At 48.2% G+C, this 23,683-nt stretch overlaps 1 protein-coding gene across 1 annotated transcript in view; it reads left to right on the top strand.

Annotated features, from left to right (window-relative positions):
* SUSD5 (sushi domain containing 5) overlaps window positions 1-23,683 on the top strand; it is a 46,046-nt gene extending 22,363 nt beyond the window's left edge. The window contains exons 4-5 of the mRNA XM_061395795.1: window positions 8,503-8,691; window positions 20,778-23,683. Of these exons, the coding sequence (XP_061251779.1) occupies window positions 8,503-8,691; window positions 20,778-22,075 (1,487 nt within the window). The 3' untranslated portion in view covers window positions 22,076-23,683. The remainder of the gene's footprint in view (window positions 1-8,502; window positions 8,692-20,777) is intronic.

Raw genomic sequence — 23,683 nt, 5'->3', positions numbered from 1 at the left:
AAAGAAAGGCAGCGTGACCTTCTTTCTTTCGTGATCTCAATGGACATGCAGGGCTTCTGAGTCTGAGCTCTTTCCCCTGATGAACAAAGGGTATCTGCTATCCTTTGCTGTGGAACATACCATCCATGGGAGAAGGAAATGGCAACCCACTCCAGTATTCTTGCTTGGAGAATCCCAGGGACAAAGGAGCCTGGTGGGCTGCTGTCTATGGGGTCACACAGAGTCAGACACGACTGAAGCGACTTGGCGGCAGCAGCAGCAGCATACCATCCATAAATATAGTGGCTTAAAGCAAAAACCCTTTGTTTAGTCCACTGTTTGGGGGGTGGGGAGACAGCAGTCTGTGTTTCTCTGCTGGGCTCAGCCGGGCTTATTCATGAGTCCACCATCAACTGCTGGGTGGGGGCCTTGCTTCTGGACATTGGCTGGCTGTTGACTGGGGTGATGGGGGCCACTATCATCCAACCACATGTTCCGTACCATCCAAAAGGAAATCCTGGGCCTTCCACCTCACAGGCCTTCCAACAGGTTGTGTGTCTGTGAGTGTGTGCCTCGCTGTCCACAGCTGTGGCGCAGGAAGAAGCCAGAGGTTGGAGATACCTGTTCACATCCTATAGGGCACCAAGTTAAAACCCATGAGTGTGACTCTAAAACCAGGTTCTTGTCAAACCGATGAGATGTGTCTCCTGATATCTTGCACTCTGAGGAGCACAGCTTGATTTCAGTAGCCAAAAATGCGTACCTCGAATCTGATCATGAAGAGACAGTAACCAGACTCAAACTGAGAACCATTATACAAAACGACTGGCCTACAAGCTTTCCAAAATGTCAAGGGCAAGAAAGATAAAGAAGGGCTAGGCAACTGTTTTGAATTAAAATAGACTAAAAAGACTTGACAACATAAATGCAGTCTGTGATCCTGGATCAGCGGAAACAGCTAGAATTGATGAAGTCTGAGTATGGATTATGAATTAGATAGTAGTGTTGTGTCGGGGCTTAAGTTCTCTAATTTGGTAACTATACTGCAGTTACTCAAGAGAATATCCTTGTTCTTGGAAACGTGTACTAAGGTTTTTGGGGACAAAGGGACATCACATCTACAAATCATTCTCAGGTGGTTGAGAAAGGAATTACAGATACACATATATACATATTTATACATGTATACATACACAATCATGCAGCCTTGAAATTAAAAGATGCTTGCTCCTTGGAAGGAAAGCTATGAGAAACCTAGACAGTGTCTTAAAAAGCAGAGACATCACTTTGCCGATCAAGGTCCATCTAGTCAAAGCTATGGTTTTTCCAGTAGTCATGTATGGATGTGAGAGTTGGGCCATAAAGAAGTCTCAACACCAAAGAATGGATGCTTTCGAATTGCGGTGCTGGAGAAGACTCTTGAGAGTCCCTTGGACAGCAGGAAGATCAAACCAGTCAACCCTAAAGGAAATCAACCCTGAATACTCATTGGAAGAACTGATGCTATAGCTGAAGCCCCAAAACTTTGGCCACCTGATGCAAAGAGGTGACCCAATGGAAAAGACCCTGATACTGGAAAGATTGAAGGCAGAAGGAGATGGGGGCAGGAGAGGATGAGACAGTTAGATAGCATCACCAACTCAATGTACATGAATTTGAGCGAACTCCAGGAAATAGTGGAGGATAGAGGAGCCTGATATGCTGCAATCCATGGGGTCACAAAGAGTTAGACATGACTTAGCAATTGAACAACAAAGCCTACACATATATGTATGTGTGTATTTATGTATGATATATATTTTCTCTATATATAGACATCTATATACATATTTATGTCTATCTAGAGAAAAATAAAGCAAATGGCACAGGATGAAAACACATTAGTAAATCTGGATAAAGCATTTATAGGAGGTCCTTATTCTTAGAATTTTTCTGTAACTTTGTGATTATATGTAAATGAAAATTTCCCCTCAAAAGGTCTACATACTCCTCCCAAAACAACAAAAACAATAGGGAAGCACAAAAGAAAGCAAAACCAAAAAAACAAAACTGAAGCAAATTCATGACGCCTGTCAGTTTATGTGAGGACTGCTGCTACTTTAGCAGAGTGAGCCCTGTATGGGCATCTCTGAATCACAGCGCCTGAGCCCCGCACCCCAAGGTGATTTTCTGGAGCCTAGCGTGCCCACCCCCATCACCTCCAGATCAACAGGGAGAGACTTAGGTGGGAAAATATGGGATCTTGTTCCAACAGGGCCTGACCTCAGAGGAGGCTGCAGATGGGCGATGAAGGGGGCTCAGGAATGCGTGCTGAGGCGGGATTGGGGTCACAGGGTTGCTGTCTCTTGGGCTTTCCAGGAAAGCAGGATGGGTTCCCCAAGTTTTCCTCAGAGAGCTCTGTCCCTGATCCTCTGCCTTTGGCCCTTTAGAAAGAGCATGTAAACCACTCCCATATGGCCCCCCCACTTTTCCCTGGTTGGAACCTTGTAGAGAGTCAACAAGAGATTATCTTACTAAGCAAGGTAAGTCACACAGACAAAGACGAATACCATATGATATCACTTATATGTGGAATCTAAACTTTGATACAAATGAGCGTATTTACAAAACAGAAACAGATTCTCAGACATAGAAAACAAACCCATGGTTACCAAAGGGGAAGAGGGGTGGGAGAGGGGTAAATTAGGGGTTATTAGCACATACAATTATGTGTGCGTTTGTATATATATGTGTGTATACATCACGGAATCACTTGGCTGGACGCCAGAAAACTAACACAGCATTGTAAGTCAACTGTACTGCAGTTAAAAACAAAAAATCAAAAACAAGGGAAAGCTGTGTGCCGAAGGAAGGTGGTGGGAAGCCAGAAGAGGCTCCTGGGGAGTGCACGTGAGGTCTGATTCAGCAGAGCCCGGGTGCAGCATCACCTCTAAAAGTTGCCTTTTTCCTAAAGATGCTTCACGACACTTGGCCCTAGGCTGCCACTTCTTCTCAGCAAGACAGGGAGAATGAAGGGTGCTCGGTCCCAAAACGGCAGACATGTCCCTCACAAGCCTGGAAGGCAAACAGAGCCTATGGCATGTGCAGGCAGCTTCCTCCTGTGTGTCTTTTTCTGAACTAAAGCTCACCATGAATGTAGACGTTTCTGTTTCCTTCTCATATTTGTGTTTCACTGACAGTGAATTTCCAGCCCTGTGGTGATCTCACTTAAACTAATAAGGGAAGTTATTTTTAACTAACTGGATCCTGATTAAATGAGCTGCCTCCACTTGGGTTCTCCAGCTTTGCTTCTCTTGGCGGCTTGTTTGTGCGGTCAGTGGTGTGGGGTCTGGAGGATTCAAGTCCCCTCTCGCCTTCTCCCTGTTGCAGCCCAAGGCTTACTTGGGGTGTGCTTCTCTTTCTCCCGCTCCAAGCTAGGGCTGGCCTGGCTGCTCTCTCCACCAGCCCACCTCATTCTCTCAGCACTGTATTCCACCTTCCCCTGCACACGCTACTCCTGCCTGTATTTCCCATAAAGACAGAAATGGAATGATCTCTTCTTTTATGTCTTCAGACAGAGAACTGAATGCTCACCTCTCAAGCCAAGCAAGAATTTTTGAGAACAGCTAATTCCCAGGTCTGCCTGCAGGAGGGGCTGAGCCTCCAGGTGGGCTTTGGGGAAATTCTCCAGTGGTGATGGGAGACTGAGACCAAAAAATCGCAATACTTTGAGCAGCTGATAGAACTTATCCAGTGTAGGGTCTCCCAAGGGAGTGTGGAAAATTCTGTACTCATTACCAATTGGCACTGGCCAATTGTTAATTTATTTGTCTAGGGTAATGCAAAGCAGCGCTCAGACTTACAGTTGCTTTCAATGGATAGATAGATATACAGACACACGGACTGTTGGATGGATGGATAGATGGGTGGATGGTTGAGTGGACAGATAGATGAATGGGTGGATAAATGAATAGATAGATGATAGGTAGATAGATGAATGGATAAATTGAAGATAGATGGATTGTTGGATGGATGGATAGATGAATGGAGAGATAGATGAATGGATGAATAGATAGATGACAGGTGATAGCTAGATGGATAGATGAATGGATAATTAGAGAGAAAGATGAATGGATAGACAGATAGAGATAGGGACTTTTTCACCCTTCAAGGAGTTGACAGTGTATAACGACAAGTAAGAGCGGAATGACACAAAGGAGCAGGATAATTAGGGAGACTTCCTGAGGTGGTGGCAGTTGAGGTGGAACTTTCTGGGGATTGTGGTTAGGGGAAGGAGGAGAGGACACTGCACACACAGAACCGCTGGAGCACGGGCCAGACGAGGACCTTGCAGACAGAGAGAACAGTGGTTCTGGGGAGACGAGCTCTGGGTGAGCCCTTGTCCTAGTGCTCACTAGAGAATGCACCGGGCTTGGAACGTCCCTGAGGGCACCCATCCCTGCTGGGCAAGTCTGAGGAGGCTGCAGAGGGCAGCCCAGATAATCCTGTCGTAGTTAGGGTTCCCAACTTGATCCATAGATTCAGTGCAATCTCAGTCATAATCCTAAGCAAGTTACTTTGTGGATATGAACAAACTAATTCTGTAATTTGTAAGGAGAAACAAAGACTCAGAACAGTTCACTCATTATTGAAGAAGGACAAGGGCGAAGCACTGACATGACAACTTCAAGACTTGCACTAAGATGCAGAAGCCAGGACCGTGTGGTACTGGTGAAATAAAAGGCAAATATCAGTGGAAACCAATAGCCCAGAAATAGACCCGCACAAATGTAGTCGACTGATCTTTGACAAAGGAGCAAAAGCTATACAATGGAGCAAAAATTGTCTTTTAAATATAGATGCTGGGACAACTGAACATCCACATACAAAAGAAAAGAATCTAGACCCAGACCTCACACCTTCACAAAGTTTAACTCCAAGTGAATCATGGACCTAAATGTAAAATGCAAAACTACAAAACTCTTAGAAGATAAGACAGGTGAAAACCTAGAGACCATGTGTATGGTGATGGCTTTTTCAGTACAACACCAACGGTACAATCCATGAAAGAAATCATTGATAAGCTGGACTCCCTTAAAATTAAAAACTTATGCTTTGCCAAAGACTATCAAAAGAATGAAAAGACAAGCCACAGACTTCGGAAGTTATTTGCAAAAGACATATCTACTAAAGACTATCATGCAAAATATACAAAGTGAAGTGAAAGTCGTTCAGTTCTGTCCGTCTCTTTGCGACCCCACAGACTATACAGTCCTTGGAATTCTCCAGGCCAGAATACTGGAGTGGGTAGCTGTTCCCCTTCTCCAGGGGATCTTCCCAACCCAGGGATCGAACCCAGGTTTCCCACATTGCAGGCAGATTCTTTACCAGCTGAACTACCTGGGAAGCCCTAAAATATACAAAGAACTCTTGAAATTCAATATTAAGAAAATGAACAACTCAATTACAAAATACACAAAGGCATTTCCCCGATGGTCCAGTGATTAAGACTCCGTGCTCCGAATGCAGGAGGCATGAGTTCAATCCCTGGTCAGGGAACTGGATCCCACATGCCACCACTCAAACCCAGTGCAGCCAGATAAATAAAAAATAAGTATTAAAAAAATAAAGATATACGGATGGCAAGCAAGCATATGAAATATTGCTCCATGTCATATGTCATCAGGAAAAGGTAAATTAAAACAACGAAATACACTACACATCTAGTAGAATGGCCAAAATTCAGAACACTGATGACACCAGACACTGGCAAGGATGTGGAGCAACAAGAACTCTCACTCCTTGCTGATGGGAATGCGAACTGGCACATCCACTTTGGAAGACAGTCTGGTAGGTTCTCACCAAGCTAAACATCTTTCACCATGCGATCCAGCGGTCACAGTCCTTGATATTTGCCCAAATTAGCTGAAAACTTTGTTGTTGTTTAGTCGCTCAGTTGTGTCCGACTCTTTGTGACCCCATGGTCACAAAGTCCCATGGACTGTAGCCCGCCAGGCTCCTCCGTCCATGGGATTCTCCAGGCAAGAATACTGGGGTGGGTTGCCATTTCCTACTCCAGGAGATCTTCCCAGCTCACGGATAGAACCCACGTCTCCCCCGTCTCCTGCACTGCAGGTGGATTCTCTACTGCTGAGCCACAAGGAAGGCCCAGCTGAAAACTTAAGTTCACACAAAAACCTGTACATGAATGTTTATAGCATTTTTGACAATTTTCATAGTTTGACAATTTCATAATTTTGACAATTTTCATAATTGTTAAAACTTGGAAGAAACCATGATGTCTCTTCAGTAGGTGAATGGATAAATAAACCGTGGCACTGCCAGACAATGGAATATCATTCAGTGCTCAGAAGAGATGAGGGGACTTGCCTAGTGGTCCAGTGGTTAAGATTCTGTGCTCCCCAGGCAGGGGGTCCGGCTTTGATCCCTGGTCAGGAAAGTAGATCCCACATGCCACAACCGAGACTGGCACAGCCAAATAAATGAATAAATAAGAATCGATTATTAAAAGAAGTGAGCTATCAAGCCATGAAAAGACATGAAAGAAACTTAAATGCATATTATGAAATGGAAAGAAGCCAGTCTCAAGAGGCTACCTATTATATGATTCCAACTACATGACATTCTAGAGAGAGCAGAACTATGGGGACAGTGAAAGGACTGATGGTTGCCCGGAGCTAGGAGCAACGAACAGATGAAGCACAGAGGGTTTTTAGGGCAGTGAAGCTATTTTGTGTCATACTACAGTGGTGGATATATGTAATTACACATTGCTCAAAACCCATAGAATGTGGAACACCAAAATTGAGCCCATAGGTAACTGTGGACTGTGTGTGATAATGACATGTCACTGGATGCTCATCAATTGCAGTGAACATACCCCTGTGGTCCATGCTGTGCCCGGTGGAGAAATCTCTGTACCTGTACCTTCCACTCAATTTTGCTGTGAACCTAAACCAGCTCCAAAAATTCGTTTATTTTTTTTAAAGCAGGGACTCAGTAATAGATATTTAGTTCAGTTCAGTCACTCAGTCGTGTCCGACTCTGCGACCCCATGAGCTGCAGCATACCAGGCTTCCCTGTCCATCACCAACTCCGGAACTTACTTAAACTCATGTCCGTTGCGTCGGTGATGCCATCCAACCATCTCATCCTCTATCGTCCCCTTCTTCTCCCGCCTTCTATCCCAGCATCAGGGTCTTTTCCAATGAGTCAGTTCTTCACATCAGGTGGCCAAAATACTGGAGTTTCAGCTTCAGCATCAGTCCTTCCAATGAATATTCAGGACTGATTTCCTGTAAGATTGACTGGTTGGATCTCCTTGCAGTCCATGGGACTCTCAAGAGTCTTCTGCAATACCACAGTTCAAAGGCATCAATACTTCGGCACTCAGCTTTCTTTATAGTCTAACTCTCACATCAATACATGATCATTGGAAAAACCATAGCTTTGACTAGATGGACCTTTGTTGGTAAAGTAATGTCTCTGCTTTTTAATATGCTGTCTAGTTTAGTCATAGCTTTTCTTCCAAGGAGCAAGCGTCTTAATTTCATGGCTGCAGTCACCATCTGCAGTGATCGATCTAACCCATTTATGGGCTTCCCCAATGGCTCAGCAGTAAAGAATCCACCTGACAATGCAGGAGACGTGGGTTTGATTTCTGGGTTGGGCAGATCCCCTGGAGGAGAGCATGGCAACCCACTCTAGTGTTCTTGCCTGGGGAATCCCATGGACAGAGGAGCCTGGCAGGCTGCAGTCCGTGGGGTTGCAAAGAGTCAGACAGGACTAAGCACACACACACATACACACACACGTAGATGCACAGACACATACACATATGTAATTGTCTTCGTGTGTGCTGTAATATAAATGTTGTGGAGTCACTAAGTCCTGTGTGACTCTTTGCGACCCCATGGACTGCAGCCCGCCCAGGCTCCTCTGTCCATGGGATTTCCCAGGCAAAAATACTGGAGTGGATTGCCATTTTCTACTCCAGGAGATCTTCCCAACCCAGGGATTGAATCTGCTTCTCTTAGTCTCCTGCATTGGCCGAAGTGTTCTTTACTGCTAGTGCTCCCTAGGAAACCCTTTATATCTGTATCTGCATTTATTTGTAAAAACCAAACCGGTAGCAGTGTTATCATCAGGGTGAAGGTTGGGGGAAGGGAGAGGCAACTTCTATAGTCTGTAACAGTTTAGTATTTGTCAAAGAGCATCTACGATTTATGTAAATAAGGCAAAAAGGAACTGGCTCCTGGGCATTGCTTCTGGTCCTGTTGCCTGGCAGTTTAAAAATACAAAGCTATATTGGAGCGCACACAGTTCAGTCAACGAGTATTGATTTTTTCATCTGTGCCAGGCACTCGACCAGGGTGGGGGATGCCAGGGTGAAGGCGATCTCCGTTTAGGGTACAGGCAGCACCCATGAGGGAAGAGGGGGTCGCTTTTCCAGTTTTTTATTTCTCTCAGGCTGAAAAAGTTCTGCAGAGTTTGGGGAAACTTACTGTGCTTCCTTGTCCGCAGAGAAGCCGTGTGGAGACCCGCCCTCGTTCCCACACACCATCCTGCAGGGCCGCACCGGCTTGGAGATGGGGGACGAGTTGCTGTACGTGTGCGCCCCGGGCCACGTGACCGGCCAGCGCGAAACGGCCTTCACCCTGCTGTGCGACAGCTGCGGGGAGTGGTACGGGCTGGTCCAGGCCTGCGGGAAAGGTAAGCAGGAAGGCAACGCCATGACCGCTGTGTGGACGGCTCCCCTGCAGCCTTGCTCTGCCCCCTACGCTGCCCCTTGTGTCTGACTGAAATTATATGGTGGTGGTGGTTTAGTAGCGAAGTCGTGTCCAACTCTTGTGACCCCATGGACTGTAACCCGCCAGGCTCCAGTGTCCATTCTCCAGGCAAGAACACTGGAGGGCGTTGCCATTTCCTCCTCCAGGGGAACTTCCCAACCCAGGGATCGAACTCAAGTCGCCTGCATTGGCAGGCGGATTCTTTACCCCTGAGCCAGCAGGGAAGCCTGAATGAAATTATCAGAGATCAGATCAGTCACTCAGTCGTGCCCGACTCTTTGCGACCCCATGAATCACAGCAAGCCAGGCCTCCGCTGAGGCTAAAAAGGACTCCTGGTGGGCAGAGCTCCTGAAACCTGATCTGACTCTCCGAGATGTTCCCCATTCCCTCATCAGCATTTACCTGGTGGGGGTGGGGGGGCAGGTGAGTCTTCTGCATCCCACCCCTGCCCAGCCCCTTGGGAATTCTCCCAGTGAATTAAATTTCTCTCTCTCTCCTGTGACTCCTGCACCATGGACCTCATGCCGACCCTGCATTGCTCTGTGACCTCACAGGTCTCCTCTCTCCCCAGGACTCCTTCAGGGCCACCTTCCTGATGCCCCATGACATCTGAGTACCAAGCGGAAGTTGGCTCTATAGAGGGGGAGGACTCCAGCATCCCCCACGATGCTACTGAATTTGTAGGGCAGTTTGTCCCCAGGATGCCCAGCAGATCATGCGGTAGAACCGTGATGAGACTAGGGTGCTGTCCTGTCTGTGAGCTTCACCCGTGTTGCGACCTGAGCTGTGGTCTGTTGTGTTCACTGCAGTTCACTCTCCACAGTGTGAACCCTCTGCCCATGGCTTCTGCTGATGGTCATTTGCCTTGTTCTCACGTTCTGATCGTCACAAGCTTACGCTGCCATGATCTTTCCTGTCTACATCATTCATTTCACACCTGAACACCTTTCTGTTGGCTTTTGGGAGAGGCGTCGCTGCCCACAGGATAGGTGGGTGTCCAGCTTCTGTGGATGCTACCAGAGAGTTTTCCAAAGGGTTTTGACCATTTTCCTCTCCCACCAGCTGTGCAGAAGAGTTCTGCTTAAGCATCCTCACCAAGCTTCAGGACCGTGAGACTTCCTACCTTTCTGCTAAGCTGGTGACTGCTCCGTCAGATCCATTTCTCTACCCAAGCACTTATCACATGCTGATGGAGCATGATCAGTGTTTCCTCAGCAGAACCTCTGTCCAACGTGTTTGCCCATTTCTCTGATTGACTTGATTAGGCATCTTCCTGGTGGCTCAGATGGTCAAGAATCTGCCTACAATGCAGGAGTCCCCAGGTTCAATCCCTGGGTAGGGAAGATCCCCTGGAGGAGGGCATGGCAACCCACTCCAATATTCTTGTCTGGAGAATCCCATGGATGGAGGAACCTGGCAGGCTACTCTAGTCTGACTCCAAGAGTTGGACACGGCTGAGGGACTAACACGCATATAATGTAGGATTTCTTCTTTACATAAACCTTTATGTGTTAAAATTTTCTCTCTCACTCTGTGGCTTATGTTTTTCCCCTTGGAGTATTTTTTTGATGAATACTGAGATTTTGTCGTTGTTGTCTCAAACTCTCTGTGTGCAACTTTAAATTTTTTTCTGTGTGCAATTTTTAAACAGATTTTTTTGTTTTTTAGTTACTATAGACTGACAGGTTTTGGTAAAGTGCAATAAAAATGAATTAGCATAAAACTAAAGCAAAGATATTCCAGATATAAATAAAAATAGACATAAAATTCCCCCTTCAAATTATTACAAAAACTTCTAAAACCTTCCTACTTGCTTGTCACATACTCGTACCAAAGTGACAGACAGGGACAAGTCCTTGAAACACAGTTTGAGCCATTTCCCAGCACTTTCCTCGGTCACTGGTGTCTTGTGGCAGGCAGGAGCTCCACCAGTCCTAATGGATTCACCTGTCCGAGAAAAATCAGGCTGAAGACCTGACTTCCTGTTTGTTAAGGGTGTCCCCTCAAAGCAGACCCGAGCTCACCCCGAAGTGTGAGTGAGCTGGCTGCATTTCTGACGCTGCATCATCCCACGAGCCACACCCACCAGGCAAACGGGCTGTTTACTGGCCCCAGCAGAATGAGCACTAAATGCAGGTCTTGTGTGTCTGAAACGGTGTTTATTTTCTCACCGCAAAGCCGAGTTGTTGGAGCTTTCAGTTGCTGGTCAGGAATTTCGATTTCTACACTTGGCTGAACACACAGACCCTTACGGTTTTCAGTATCTGTGTCACTGTAAGTGTGCCTTACAAGAACATTGTCACCAGCTATTTGACTCCGCCTTTACTTGTTCATTTTTCCAATGAACTGTTTTAAGGAACTTTTTCAAATTGGAAAGGAGTCATCTTGGGAAGGGTGGACCAAACCGGATTTTGGAGTTGGATGTGTCTGACTTTGAACAACAGCATGCTTTGTACGACCGACCGGCCATTCATTCATTCACTCTCTCCCCCTCCCTTCATCGGGCAGGGTCCAAGTTCCCGTGTAATCAAGATTGAGCAAAATTGTCCCAACCCTAAAGGTAACTAGTAAACTGAGTGCCTTAGAAGAGATAGAAAAGCCATAGATGATGAGGTAAAAGGGAAAGCTGGAAAACGAGGTTTCATAGGTGAAATTTTAAAGGAAGTGTATGTTCCCAGGTGGAAGAAGTGCTCAAAGGATGTACATATCCAGTCCATGGAAGCTAAAACGTGTACACTGGCTTCTAAGTATAAGAAGATTCTGGAAGCCTCGTGTTTTCAGCGTGTATCCTAGGCATGGAATATACCTAGGCAGCACTGCAGTGAACACAGGAACAAGCTGGAGGGAGGAAGAGAGCCAAGGCAGACGACTACTGCTGTTCACCAGGAGGACGTGGGTGGGGTGGGGCGCAAAGGGTGGAGCTGGAGGAGGATCAGGCGCCCAGCGAGGAGGCGAGGTGGTTTTGTTTTGTCTGCCTCCTTGCTGCTGTTATTCTAAGATGGGAAGTACATCACTCGGAACAGGACCTGTGATATGGTCTGAGCCCAGTGGAGCCCAGTGAAGCTCCAATCTTTTGGCCACCTGTTCCGAAGAGCCGACTCAAAGACCCTGAGGCTGGGAAAGATTGAGGGCAGGAAGAGAACTGGGCAACACAGAATGAGATGGTTGGATGGCATCACTGACTCAATGGACGTGAGTTTGAGCAAGCTCTGGGAGATGGTGAAGGACAGGGAAGCCTAGTGTGCTGCAGTCCATGGGGTTGCAAAGAGTCAAACATGACTGAGTGACTGAACAGCAACATGAAGGGTCCTGCTTTCCCTTCCAGCCTTGTGCTGATGGAGGAGGGTATTAGGCCCCCTCACTGAAGGATGGAAAGATTTGTGTGATGCTGGCTTTGCTTCCCTGTGCATTACTGACTCCAGCCCCCTGTACAACACACAGCCAAAGGCAGGCAGTAGCTCTAGCTGTCTAATACTTGGGTGAGAAATTAGTCGCTGCCAGCAGGCGTCTCAGATTCTGGAGACAGCCGCTGATCCTTCCAGAAAGGCATGGCCCGTGTGGCCTTATGACTCAGGGGAGACCCCGTGGGCAATCAGCTGGTGACTTTTTAACATGTGGCTCCCAGGCCCTCCAGACCTGTGGCTGTCTCACCTTCCCAGGGAGCACGTGTCACCTCTGCCCTGAGCTCAGCCAGTACCCCTCCCTACACATCAGAGACCCCACCAGAGAGCATTTCCTTCTGTTCCCTGTGAGCTGCTGGAGCCCGCTCCAAGCCCTCTGGCAGAACCTGCTCCAGAGGTTCCTGCCCTTTATTTCCCTCACAACCTCTCCAGATCCAGACAGCCTCAAGGCTCAGGAACCTTGGAGGTCAGGTGTTAAAAGAACCTGGAGCTCAGATGCCTTTGGTCTCAGAGATTCTAAGGGCTTGGAGGCTCCGGGCTACTATGAAGACTGTTTCACTCAAATTTGTCATTGTTTGGGCATGTTGAAGACTTGAGTTAGAGTCTGTAAAAGCAGAGCCTATTCACACGGAGATGGCTTGTAGAGGGGGAGTAAGGCAGGCAGGGTAGGTGAGAGGGGAGGAGTTAAGGATGCAGTCCCAGGTGGATTCTTGCCTTGCCTGATCCCTTGGGGAGCTAGGGAGCATGAATTGCACCTTGGGTTGGTGCCACTTGGAAGCAAGGGGACCGGCCTGAGTTCCTCTGTTCTAGTCTGTCATTGGCTGCAGGCTGCTGTCCATGGAGGGCAAATGAAATTGTTACTCAGTCGTGTCCAACTCTGTGCTACCCCATGGACTGTAGCCTGCCAAGCTCCTCTGCCCATGGAATTCTCCAGGCAAGAATACTAGAGTGAGTTGCCATTCCTTTCTCCAGGGGATCTTCCTGACCAGGGAATCGAACCCCAGTCTCCTGAAATGCAGGCATCAGGTGGCTTGTAATTAAGGCTCCCATTCCTCCAAGGGCAGTGCTCTAGAGGAAGGGCAGCTGTTGCTTATTAAGGCATCAGTTCAGTAGAGCAGATGTTTAAAAAAAAATTTTTTTTTAATCCATTAGTAATGTGGGGACTGCCTGAATGGGCGTGATGAAATTTAAACTTTGTAATGGTGGTCACCGACTTGATGGACATGATTCTGAGCAGGCTCTGGGAGTTGGTGATGGTCAGGGAAGCCTGGCATGCTGTGGTCCATGTAGTCACAAAGAGCTGGACATGACTGAGCACTGAACTGAACTAAATGGTGAGCAGGCGTGAATGCACAGGGGCACATCCACCCAGAGGGGTCAGACAGTAGCTGGTGCAGGAGGGCGCCTCAGCCACACACCAACCACCCGGGTTGTCCGTTCACTGTGACATCAAGGTCCAGCCTCGAGTGGTGATGGTGAGGTCTCTCACTGAAGCACAGGAACTTCAGCCTTGACCATCAATCTGAAGGGTGGGGGCTTAACTGCCATTTTTTTCCCTTCTCTGTGTTGGTATTTCTCTAGTTTGGGGTCCTGGAGTCCAGGGTTGGGTCTGGCCATTTTGTTTCCCCTTCTATCTGATTCCACACATCTTCTTAGTTTATGTTTCCAGTTGGGCAGCACAGAACACCCGTCATACCTCTCTAATGTTCTGAGTGTTAGTCGCTAAGTCGTGTCTGACTCTTTGTGACCCCAGGGACAGTAGCCCACCAGGCTCCTCTGTCCATGGAACTCTGCAGGCAAGAATACTGGGGTGGGTTGCCTTTCCCTTCTCCAGGGGATCTTCCCAACCCAGGGATCAAATCCGGGTCTCCTGCACTGCAGGCGGATGCTTTACCACTGAGCCACCAGGGAAGCCCAGTGTTAGTGCTACATGCTCAGTATCTGACTATAACTGGTTATTGCCCTCATCATACAAAAGTCCCAGTGCTTTGCGCTTTACCTGTGTGTGCAGATTTCCATGTTATGTTGGGTTTTCCTTGGGCTTTTTATTATACCAAGTCCCATACAGTCTTCAAGGCCATATCCATCTCTAGCCACTGGTACCCTAGGGACAGCCTCTGACCTCCCACCACTCCAAGTGGCTGCCCCTGGCCACATGATCACAGGGCCCCGTGCAGTTTCCAGGGCACACTGACTGTTCCCTACTCGCTGCCCTGGCCACTCGTTGCCTCTGACACCGCTGCCCTATGGTTTCCCCGGTGGCTTCTGCCGTCTCCTGACTCAGCACCCTGTGGTCCCGTGGCCTCTGCAGAGTAGCACCAGATAGACACCCCAGGATGGGAGAGACTCATAGACCCTTGCTCTCGGATTTACCCCATGTTTCTCCTTTAAAGGTGGCTTCCTTGGTGACGCAGACAGTAAAGAATCTGCCTGCAATGCAGAAGACCTAGGTTCAATCTCTGGATCGGGAAGATGCCCTGGAGAGGGAATGGCAACCCACTCCAGTATTCTTGCCTGGAGAATCCTATGGACGGAGGAGCCTGGCGGGCTACATACAGTCCATGGGGTCACAAAGAGTCCAACATGACTGAGTGACTAACACTTCACTTCTCTTCTAAAACTTGCCCTGACAAAGGATATCTGCTAGGCTCTGAAAAGCCTTTGAGATCTTCCACCCCAAGCTCCATGGTTCTGTTTGTGCATTCTGGTCTGTGGTATCAGAAAGTGAGCAACCCCAAGCTTAACAGCTGCCAGCCCCACCACCTCTGAGTCCCACAAGAGATAGATTGAGGTTCTCACTCCCTTCCTGGGTCTGCTGCAGCTGTGGCCACAAGACTTGTTCCCCCGTCGGGCACTGAGAGAAGAGCTGTCATAAACAATGCCAAACCTGTCCCATGTTATTTCTGTCTTGGGAGTTGTCTTTTGTTTTTGTTCTGTTTTTTGACAACTCTCTTGAGGCTTAATTTGCATACAAGAAATGGTACCCATTTAAAATATAAAAGTCCTGGTGGCTCAGTGGCTAAGGTACCACGCTCCCAAAGGCAGGGGGCCGGGGTTTGATCCGTGATCAGGGAAGTAGATCCCACATGCTTCAACTAAGATCTGGTGCAGTCAAAAACAAAAAAAACCCCCACATGCTGCAACTAAGACCCGGCCTAGCTAAATAAGGGAACCCACCCGCAGAACCAAATTACAGAATATTTCCATCTTCCCCAAGCCTCCTCATGCTCCTTTCTGATGGAGGAGTTTTATTTGCTTTATCCTAGCTCATCTTCACAAGTCTGAGTAGAAACAGCCACCTCCCACTGACAGATGGGACGACTGAGGGACAGAGAGGCTCGCTGACTTCCTATGTCAGCCAGCCAGAAAGCAGCAGAGCCAAGATGTAAAACCAGGCATGTCTCATTCCGGCATCTGAGTGTGCTTCTCTGGGGCCTCTCAAAGCGTGAGGGCAGAGCAGGGCTTGCTTTGCAAACGAGCTGTTCTCTCACCAAGTTTCTTTGCTATTTTCTCTCATTTCTGAAGCCCTTCTTTTGTTTTCTTAAATTAACTCCAGTTTCTGTTTTTCTCCATCTTCTAGACTTCCTTCATGGAATAAAAGCCAGAGACTGAACTGAATTTAGAATTGCCTTGTCAATGTTGCCATATTTGTTCAGAAGTTCATTGAACCAGTGGTTATTTCTGGCTTGTCTGGTTGCCTTTTTTCAAAATTACTATTTTTAAAGGCTGTGTAGCCAAGACCAGTGGGGAAAAAAGAAGGCATGTGTGGGCTTCCAGAAACACAACAACATGAAAAAGCATGAAAAGCAGCAGCACTTGGACAGCCCAGCATTCTGGGCTCCGGCTTGTACACTCCTGCCCTTGATAAAGGCACGGCCTGGGTGCCCCTTTTTACCGCTGATTCCTATTGATCTGTCGTCTTGTGTTTTCCTAAAGTAACAGTTAATTATAAACACATAGGGAGGGATTTGATTTTTCCCAAGAGAGCCCATGAAGTTTACATTTCCTGAACCCGTTGGTCTAAACCAGAAGGCCGGGCATTGTGGAGGCCAGGTTTCAGGAGAGCCTGGGGGAGGGGGGGGGGGAAAGGGGAGGGGGCACAGTTGCTGGATGGCTCCGGAGAGCTCAGACTGCAAAGCAGACAGAGGTGAGAGAAATAGCACCTCGACAGGCAAAGAGCTGGTGTTACCCATCCTGATGGCAGAATGTACTTTGGGGTTGACATTCTGTGAGTAAGAAACTTTACCGTTACTCAGGAGGGGAAAAACAGCCTTGGGATACTTTGTCATGAGTAGACTCTTTGTAAACAGTTGGTGTCTGTGTCTTCATTTGAGGTTTTGGTGTGGCTGAGGCTTGACATAATGAGAGCCTGTTTCTGAGCCAGACCTTGACCTGAGAGCCCCGGCAGACAGGAAGGGCTTGGCTCTGAGCCCCAGGCTGCTGTCCAGGGATGCTCTACACCCAGAGAGCTCTGAGGGCAGAATCTCCAGATGGACAGATAGATACACACAGAGCTCAGAGTGACCGTAAGGGGCCAGGTCAAGGCAGGCCCACCAGGCAGGAGTGGGCTTATTGTTGTATTTCAAATGCTAAGTCCTGTCCCACTCCTTGCAACCCCATGGACAGCAGCATGTCAGGCTTCTCTGTCCTTCACAATCTCCTGGAGTTTGCTCCAGTTCACGTCCATTGAATTGATGATGCCATCCAACCATCTCATCTCAAATCCCCAGCTCTAACATCATACACTAGGCCAGTGTTCCCTACGTAAGAAGCAAGGGTGGAGGAGAACATGGCTCCTTTCCTGCCCATATTCCAGGTGCCTTTTGACTTCTTGAGCTCATAGGGTGGGTTACATGGGAAAAGGAATTTAGCTGAGATTGATTATGTCCAGTACTAGGACTCACAGGTTGTTTACCATTCTTTGCTACTGTCATGAACCAAATAATACCTTGGCTGATGACAGCCGGTGCCAAGCAGGGCAGAAACATGGAGGACCCCCGAAACAAATGGTTTTCGGCAGCTGCTAGGAACGTCCCCCAAACCCCTTCCCGGGGCCAGCGAACCATGAGCAGCGTTTCCTTGAATCCACCTCATAGCGTCATCATGGTGGCAGCTCTGCTCAAGGAAAACCCGGGGAGCCAGATATCGTGAGGGTGCAGCCTCACGTGGGCACCAAAATCTGTTCTCTAAAGTGGGTCCAGGTGCTGGCAGCTCCAAAGACAGTAAAGAAAAGGTTGGTGGGAAGGTAAGTTTGCTTTATTTTGGAGGCCGGCAACTAGGGGTAGGGTGTTGTCCAAAGGCTGACTCCTCCCCCCACCCCCACCCCCGACAGCCAGTGGGCAAGAGCTTTTAAAGGGGAGTTTGGGAGGCATGTGGGCAGAAGGAAGGAGCTACATGCAGAAACAACACAGTCAGCTCTGAGTCTTCTTGATTAAGTACCGTTAATCTTCATTTCCAGGGTTGGCTGCTTCCCATTTCTTTGAGGCCAGTTCTCAGAATTGTGGCAGCTCATGTCAGGCTACAGTCTGGTCTTCATGTAGTTAACTTCTTCCACCTGCTGGGGGTTTCAGTGTCTACAAAATAGCCTTCATCGAGTTGTAGTAGTAACATCAAAGGTCACGGATTGTGCTTCCTGGTGGTCCAGTGATTAAGAGTCCACCTTGCAATGCCTGGGACACTGGGTCAATCCCTGACCTGGGAGGATCCCACGTGCTGTGGAGCAACTAAGCCCGTGCACCATGACTACTTAGAGCCTGGTACCTGCAGCTACCGAAGCCTGCATGCCTGGAGCCTGCGTTCTGCAACAAGAGAAGCCACCACAATGAAAAGCCTGTGCACCACAACTACAGAGTAGGCCCTGCTCTCTGCAACTAGAGAAAGCCCTCGTGCAGCGACGAAGACCCACCATAACCAAAAAATAAATAAATCTTAGAAAATAACAAATATAGTAAGGAAAAGTAAAATGAATGGGCAAATGAGTGTTTTACTGCTGCTGCTAAGTCGCTTCAGTCGTGTCCGACTCTGTGCGACCCCAGAGACGGCAGCCCACCAGGCTCCCCCGTCCCTGGGATTCTCCAGGCAAGAACACTGGAGTGGGTTGCCATTTCCTTCTCCAATGCATGAAAGTGAAAAGTGAAAGTGAAGTCGCTCAGTTGTGTCTGTCTCTAGCGACCCCATGGACTGCAGCCTACCAGGCTCCTCCGTCCATGGGATTTTCCAGGCAAGAGTACTGGAGTGGGGTGCCATTGCCTTCTCCGGATATTTAGTTAGACATACAATTATATCACTTATGTGAAATCTAAAAAATAAAATGAACTAGTGAATAAAACAAAATAGAAGCTGACTGGAACTTCCTTGGCAGTCCAGTGGTTAAGACTGTGCCCTTCCACTGCAAGGGACACAGGTTCAGCCCCTGGTTGGAGAACTAAGATCTCACATGCTGTGCAGTATGGCAAAAAAAAAAAAAGCCAACTGACAGATATGGGAAATGAATGGTTACCAGTGGGGAGAGGGGAGTGGGCTGAGCAACATAGGGGGAGGGGATAAAAAATGAAATCTTCATTATGGAATTTTATGGACTCGTGTGTGAAACTGTTGAAAATTGTAGAGCACGATAGAATGTAAAGACTCTTTCATTCAATTAAAAAGTGTCCGAATCATAAGAGAACAGGTTAATAAATGGTCAAAAAATACAGCAATTTAGCCACCACATAGGTCAAGAAGTTGAATGCTGCCAGTGCCCCGAGGCTTGTGCTCCTGTGCAGGATTCCATGGTGGCGGGAGTCCGTGTTGTGTGTGCCAAAATGCGTGTGTCATTTCTGCAGTGAGTGGCCACTTGCAGTATGTCCAGCTTCTGGTTATTAGGAACATGCTTGCGCATGTCTTTTGGTGCCCATGTGCGCACACACTTAGGAGGAGAACTGCTGTATGTCATATCTGCTGGAAAAGGGATAGGCTACCCACTCCAGGATTCTTGAGTTTTCCTTGTGGCTCAGCTGTTAAAGAATCTGCCTGCAATGCAGGAGACCTGGGTTTGATCCCTGGGTTGGGAAGATCCCCTGGAGAAGGAAAAGGCTACCCACTGCAGTATTCAGGCCTGGAGAATTCCATGGACTGTTTAGCCCATGGGGTCCCAAAGAGTCGGACACGACTCAGTGACTTTCGGTTTCCACTTTCATATCCTTGTTAACACTAGAGACTGTCGGTCTGTTTAATTTTAGCCATTCTGGTGCTAGATAATGGAATCTCACTCTGGCTGTGATTAGCATTTCTCTGTTACTAATGAGGTTAAGCATCTTCACACGTGTATAATGATTATTTAGATTTTTTTTTTTTAACCATGCTGCATGGCATGCGGGATCTTAGTTCTCCAGCCAGGGAACAAACCTGTGCCCCCTGTAGTGGAAATTTGGAGGCTTAAAGGGGACCACCAGGGAAGACCCAATACCTTTTCTGGAACCCTCCAGAGGTTATATGTGCTGCAGTTATTTTCAAATCTGTGGCATGCATTTGAATGCTCTTCATGGTGGCTTTTGATGAACAGAAGTTCTTAAAGTTAGTGTAACTTGATTGTCTATCTTTGTGCCAATACCAAACAGAGTCTTTGAAAGTACTGCAGTTTTATAGTAAATCTTAAAATCTTGTAGCATCCCTGCTACAGCATTTCTCTTCTTTTTCCCTTGTCTCTTCTTGGCCCTTTGCATTTACATAAATTTTAGCATCAGCTTGTCAATATCTGAGATTTTTATTCAGTTTCAGTTCAGTTCAGTCACTCAGTCGTATCCGACTCTTTGCGACCCCATGAACTGCAGCACGCCAGGCCTCCCTGTCCATCACCAACTGCCAGAGTCTACCCAAACTCATGTCCATTGAGTCGGTGATGCATCCAACCATCTCATCCTCTGTCGTCCCCTTCTCCTCCTGCCCTCAATCTTTCCCAGCATCAGGGTCTTTTCAAATGATTAATTTGGACAGATTGACAGCTTAACAATTAAACTTCCATTATAGCCATTCACTACTTAAGTCATCTTTTAATTTTGCTCAGAAATACTTTGTACCATTCCATGTACAAATCTTAAACATCTTTTGTTAGATTTATTCCTTGGAATTTGGGGAGGCTGGTTATGCAATGACAGTCAGGCTTCCTGGGTGGCACAGTGGGAAAGAGTCTGCCTGCTAATGCCGAGATGATCCCCTGGAACAGAAAATGGCAACCCACTCCACTATTCTTGCCTGGAAAATTCCATGGACAGAGGAGCCTGGTGGACTACAGTCCATGGGGTCGCAAAGGGTTGGACACGACTAAAAGATTGAGCACACACATGCTATGGCAAACAGTATCTTTTACATTTTTTTCTGTTTATTGCTGGTATATGGAGACACAGTTGGTGTTTTATGTTGCCTGTAGAACCAGTGTCCTTGATAAACTCATCTGTTAATTGTAACAGTTTGTATGTAGGTTCTTTGGGTTTATCTGTGTGACACAGTCATAGCATCTAAGAATAACAGTTTCATTGCATTTGTTCCAGCCCCTGTGCTTTTTATTCCCTGTGTTCCATGCTGGCTCTGTGCCTTGGACCTCATGAGGCTTTCCCTCTTTCCTTCCAGATGAGGCAGAGGTACATATTGACTATGAAGATAATTTTCCTGATGATAGATCCGTGTCATTCAGAGAGCTCATGGAGGACTCCCACACAGAGGCAGAGGAGGACAGGAGTCAGGGAGAACCCTCTGAGGAGGCTCCAAAACAGGACCGTCTGGTCTCTATGCCTGTGGCAAGGGAAGACAGAGCCCAGGATACATCCTTTGTGCCAACCACAGGCCTGCTGGGCGCTGGGAGCCCTGTCCCCACAGAGCTTCCGGGATCCCAAGGCAGCGGGAAGGACATGCTCTGGTCTCCTGCTGGGACCTTCCACAAGCCTGAATGGGAAAAGGCGATGGATGAAGATGCCAAAAAGCACCTTCGTGCTGGTGACCACCACAGGGACAGCACGTTGGCCCCAGGGGAGCCGGAAACCAAGGTCATCTACCACAGCACTGATGGCCCCTCGGGGCCCTCTGTGGGCAGGAATGACAGCAGGGCCGGTGATGCCATGGTGAGCAGCAGCGATGAGTCCTGGTTAGATGGCTACCCCGTGACTGACGGGGCCTGGAGGCAGACAGAGGCAGGAGCGGAAGAAGACGAGGAAGAGGAGGACAAAGGGGATGGATCAGTAGGGCTGGAGGAAAGCATGCTGATTACGCCCAGCCAGCCTGCCCTTGCGGAAAGGAAGCGGTCCAGGGGCACCACCCTCACACCCAGTGAGGACGTGACTTCACTTCTTCCATCTCAAACGCTAGATGGAGAAGCTTTGGCTCTCAGACCCACGAATGTGTCTGAAACTGCGGGTCCCAGCAAAGGGGCTGGTGACTTGACGGGAAATCAGTCAACCGTTCCCTGGAGATACGCCACAGAGAAGCCTCCCTCGTCCACCCTGCCCTATGAACTCACCAGCTCTACCCTGGAGACCGAGACAACCGCCATCCAGAAGACGCCCAACCTTACTCCCTCAACTGTCGCGGCGGCCACCCAGACCCCACTGGAGACCACTGCCCCTGCTGTCCAGGATACCTTCCCATACCTGCTGTCGGAGGACTTCCTGGGACAGGAAGTCCCCGGCCCGGGTGCAAGCGAGGAGCTTCTCCCAACCTTGGAGCCCTGCGCCGGGGGCAAGTGTCCCAGCCTCGGCAGAGGCCCCATCATTGCCACGATCGTCACAGTTCTGTGCCTGCTGCTGTTCCTGGCAGGCGTGGGGGGTGTGTGGGGCTACCGAAGTTGCCAGCACAAGAGCTCCGTGTACAAGCTGAACGTTGGCCAGCGGCAGGCTCGGCACTACCATCAGCAGATTGAGATGGAGAAGGTCTAGCCGCCTGGGGGTGGGGGGTTCCCCCAAAGCCCCTTGATAGGAAAATAAACGGTGACACATCAAGTGAGAACCGCTGACATTTCACTAGCGCATGAAACGGGGGAGTAGGGCTGCTCTTCCTTCTCTCAGGTCTTTGTTTTCTAGGCTGAGCAGTGGGTCTAGAAGCAGCTGGCAAGGCAGGGAGGCTTGGGCGGGGTCAGGACACGTCAGCAGCCCCTGGACCACCTGTCCTGGGCCCTGTTGCCCTAATCCCAGACCTGTGCTTTGGCCCTAATTCCAGCCAGAGGTCAAAATTCACCTCTTCATCATACTATTGTCTTCTTCTTCTTTTTTTTTTTTAAAGAAAGAAATGAGTCTGCAACCTGAAATTTTCGAAATAGGCATGACAGAGTATTTGAGAGCAGCGTTATTTTGGATCAGGTATTTAATTTTTGGGAGTGGGAGAGGGAAGAAAAACAATGAGTTATTTCCTTTCAACGGTGCGATGTTGCTGAGGGCAAATGAGCCAAGATCCAGGACACAGCCTAGAAGCGCTGAGATTTTTTCAAAATTGTTTGTTGCAATTGGAAAGAATTTACAACTGACATTTGTTGCGGGGAGGGCGGGGACACACATCCCCCTGTCCCCTCTGTCCTGTGAGTCCATCTTTTTTTTTTTAAACAAGGTTAGCTTTGTACCGGTAAGCACCGTTTCCTCTCAGAAGCAGTGGCCTGGTTGTCCTTGACCCGTCTGTGCCTAGGAATGTCTTAGAGTTTTTGCCAGGACTAACAAAACTCAGTCCTTGGCTTCCTCTCTCAGGATTAACCATTTCTCTGAACGCCAGGAAGAAAGAATGACCTAGGAGGGAAAAAATGTTTAAAGAGGGCCAAGGACTAGGATATCAAGCATGGGTACCTACTTGATGGAGAAGCAGAGGAATTACAAAGGAATATGAAGTGATCTGTGCCGACCTAGTCTTTACCCTGTCGTGACGACTGTGAGCTGTCCGGAAACAGCCTAAGTGCATCGCAGGCTCCCCCGGCTGGTGAGCATCCAGTTCATGGCGTCCCGGGTATCTTATGGTGACTCAGCTCGTCTCACTTATGACAGCAGTCCTCAGACCAGCAGCATAGATATCACCTGGGAACTTGCTGGAGATGCAAGGCCTCTGATTCCACCCTGGATGAAGGCGGCCCAGCCGCCTGTGTGCGTGCTCAGTCATGTCCGACTCTTTGCGACCATATGGGCCGTAGCCCACTAGGCTCCTCCGTCCATGGGATTCTCCTGGCCCTAGAGTCTTGGAGTGGGTTGCCATTTCCTCCTCCTGGGGATCTTCCCAACCCAGGGATCAAACCTGCATCTCCTGGGGCTCATGCGTTGGTAGGCAGCTTCTTGACTGCTAAGCCACCTGGGAAGCCCATTTATTGATTTGGTTTCATCTAAATTAATGTAAAAATGCACGTAGAAAGGGAATGATTAAAACAGCGTAAACTTCAATTGTATATCATTATGCATGTTTTGAGGTTGCTAAATGTTGAATGTTCATGAAAACTTGGGGGTGGGGGATGGGCGAGGATCCATTAACACAAAGCTTCTGAGATATTTAAAATAAATAATTATTTCCCCAAA

The sequence above is a fragment of the Bos javanicus genome, chromosome 22 (genome assembly GCF_032452875.1).
Source record: "Bos javanicus breed banteng chromosome 22, ARS-OSU_banteng_1.0, whole genome shotgun sequence".
NCBI classification, from domain to species: Eukaryota; Metazoa; Chordata; class Mammalia; order Artiodactyla; family Bovidae; genus Bos; species Bos javanicus.
Note: the sequence above shows the minus strand (reverse complement) of the source record. Positions and strands in the feature narration are given on the sequence as shown.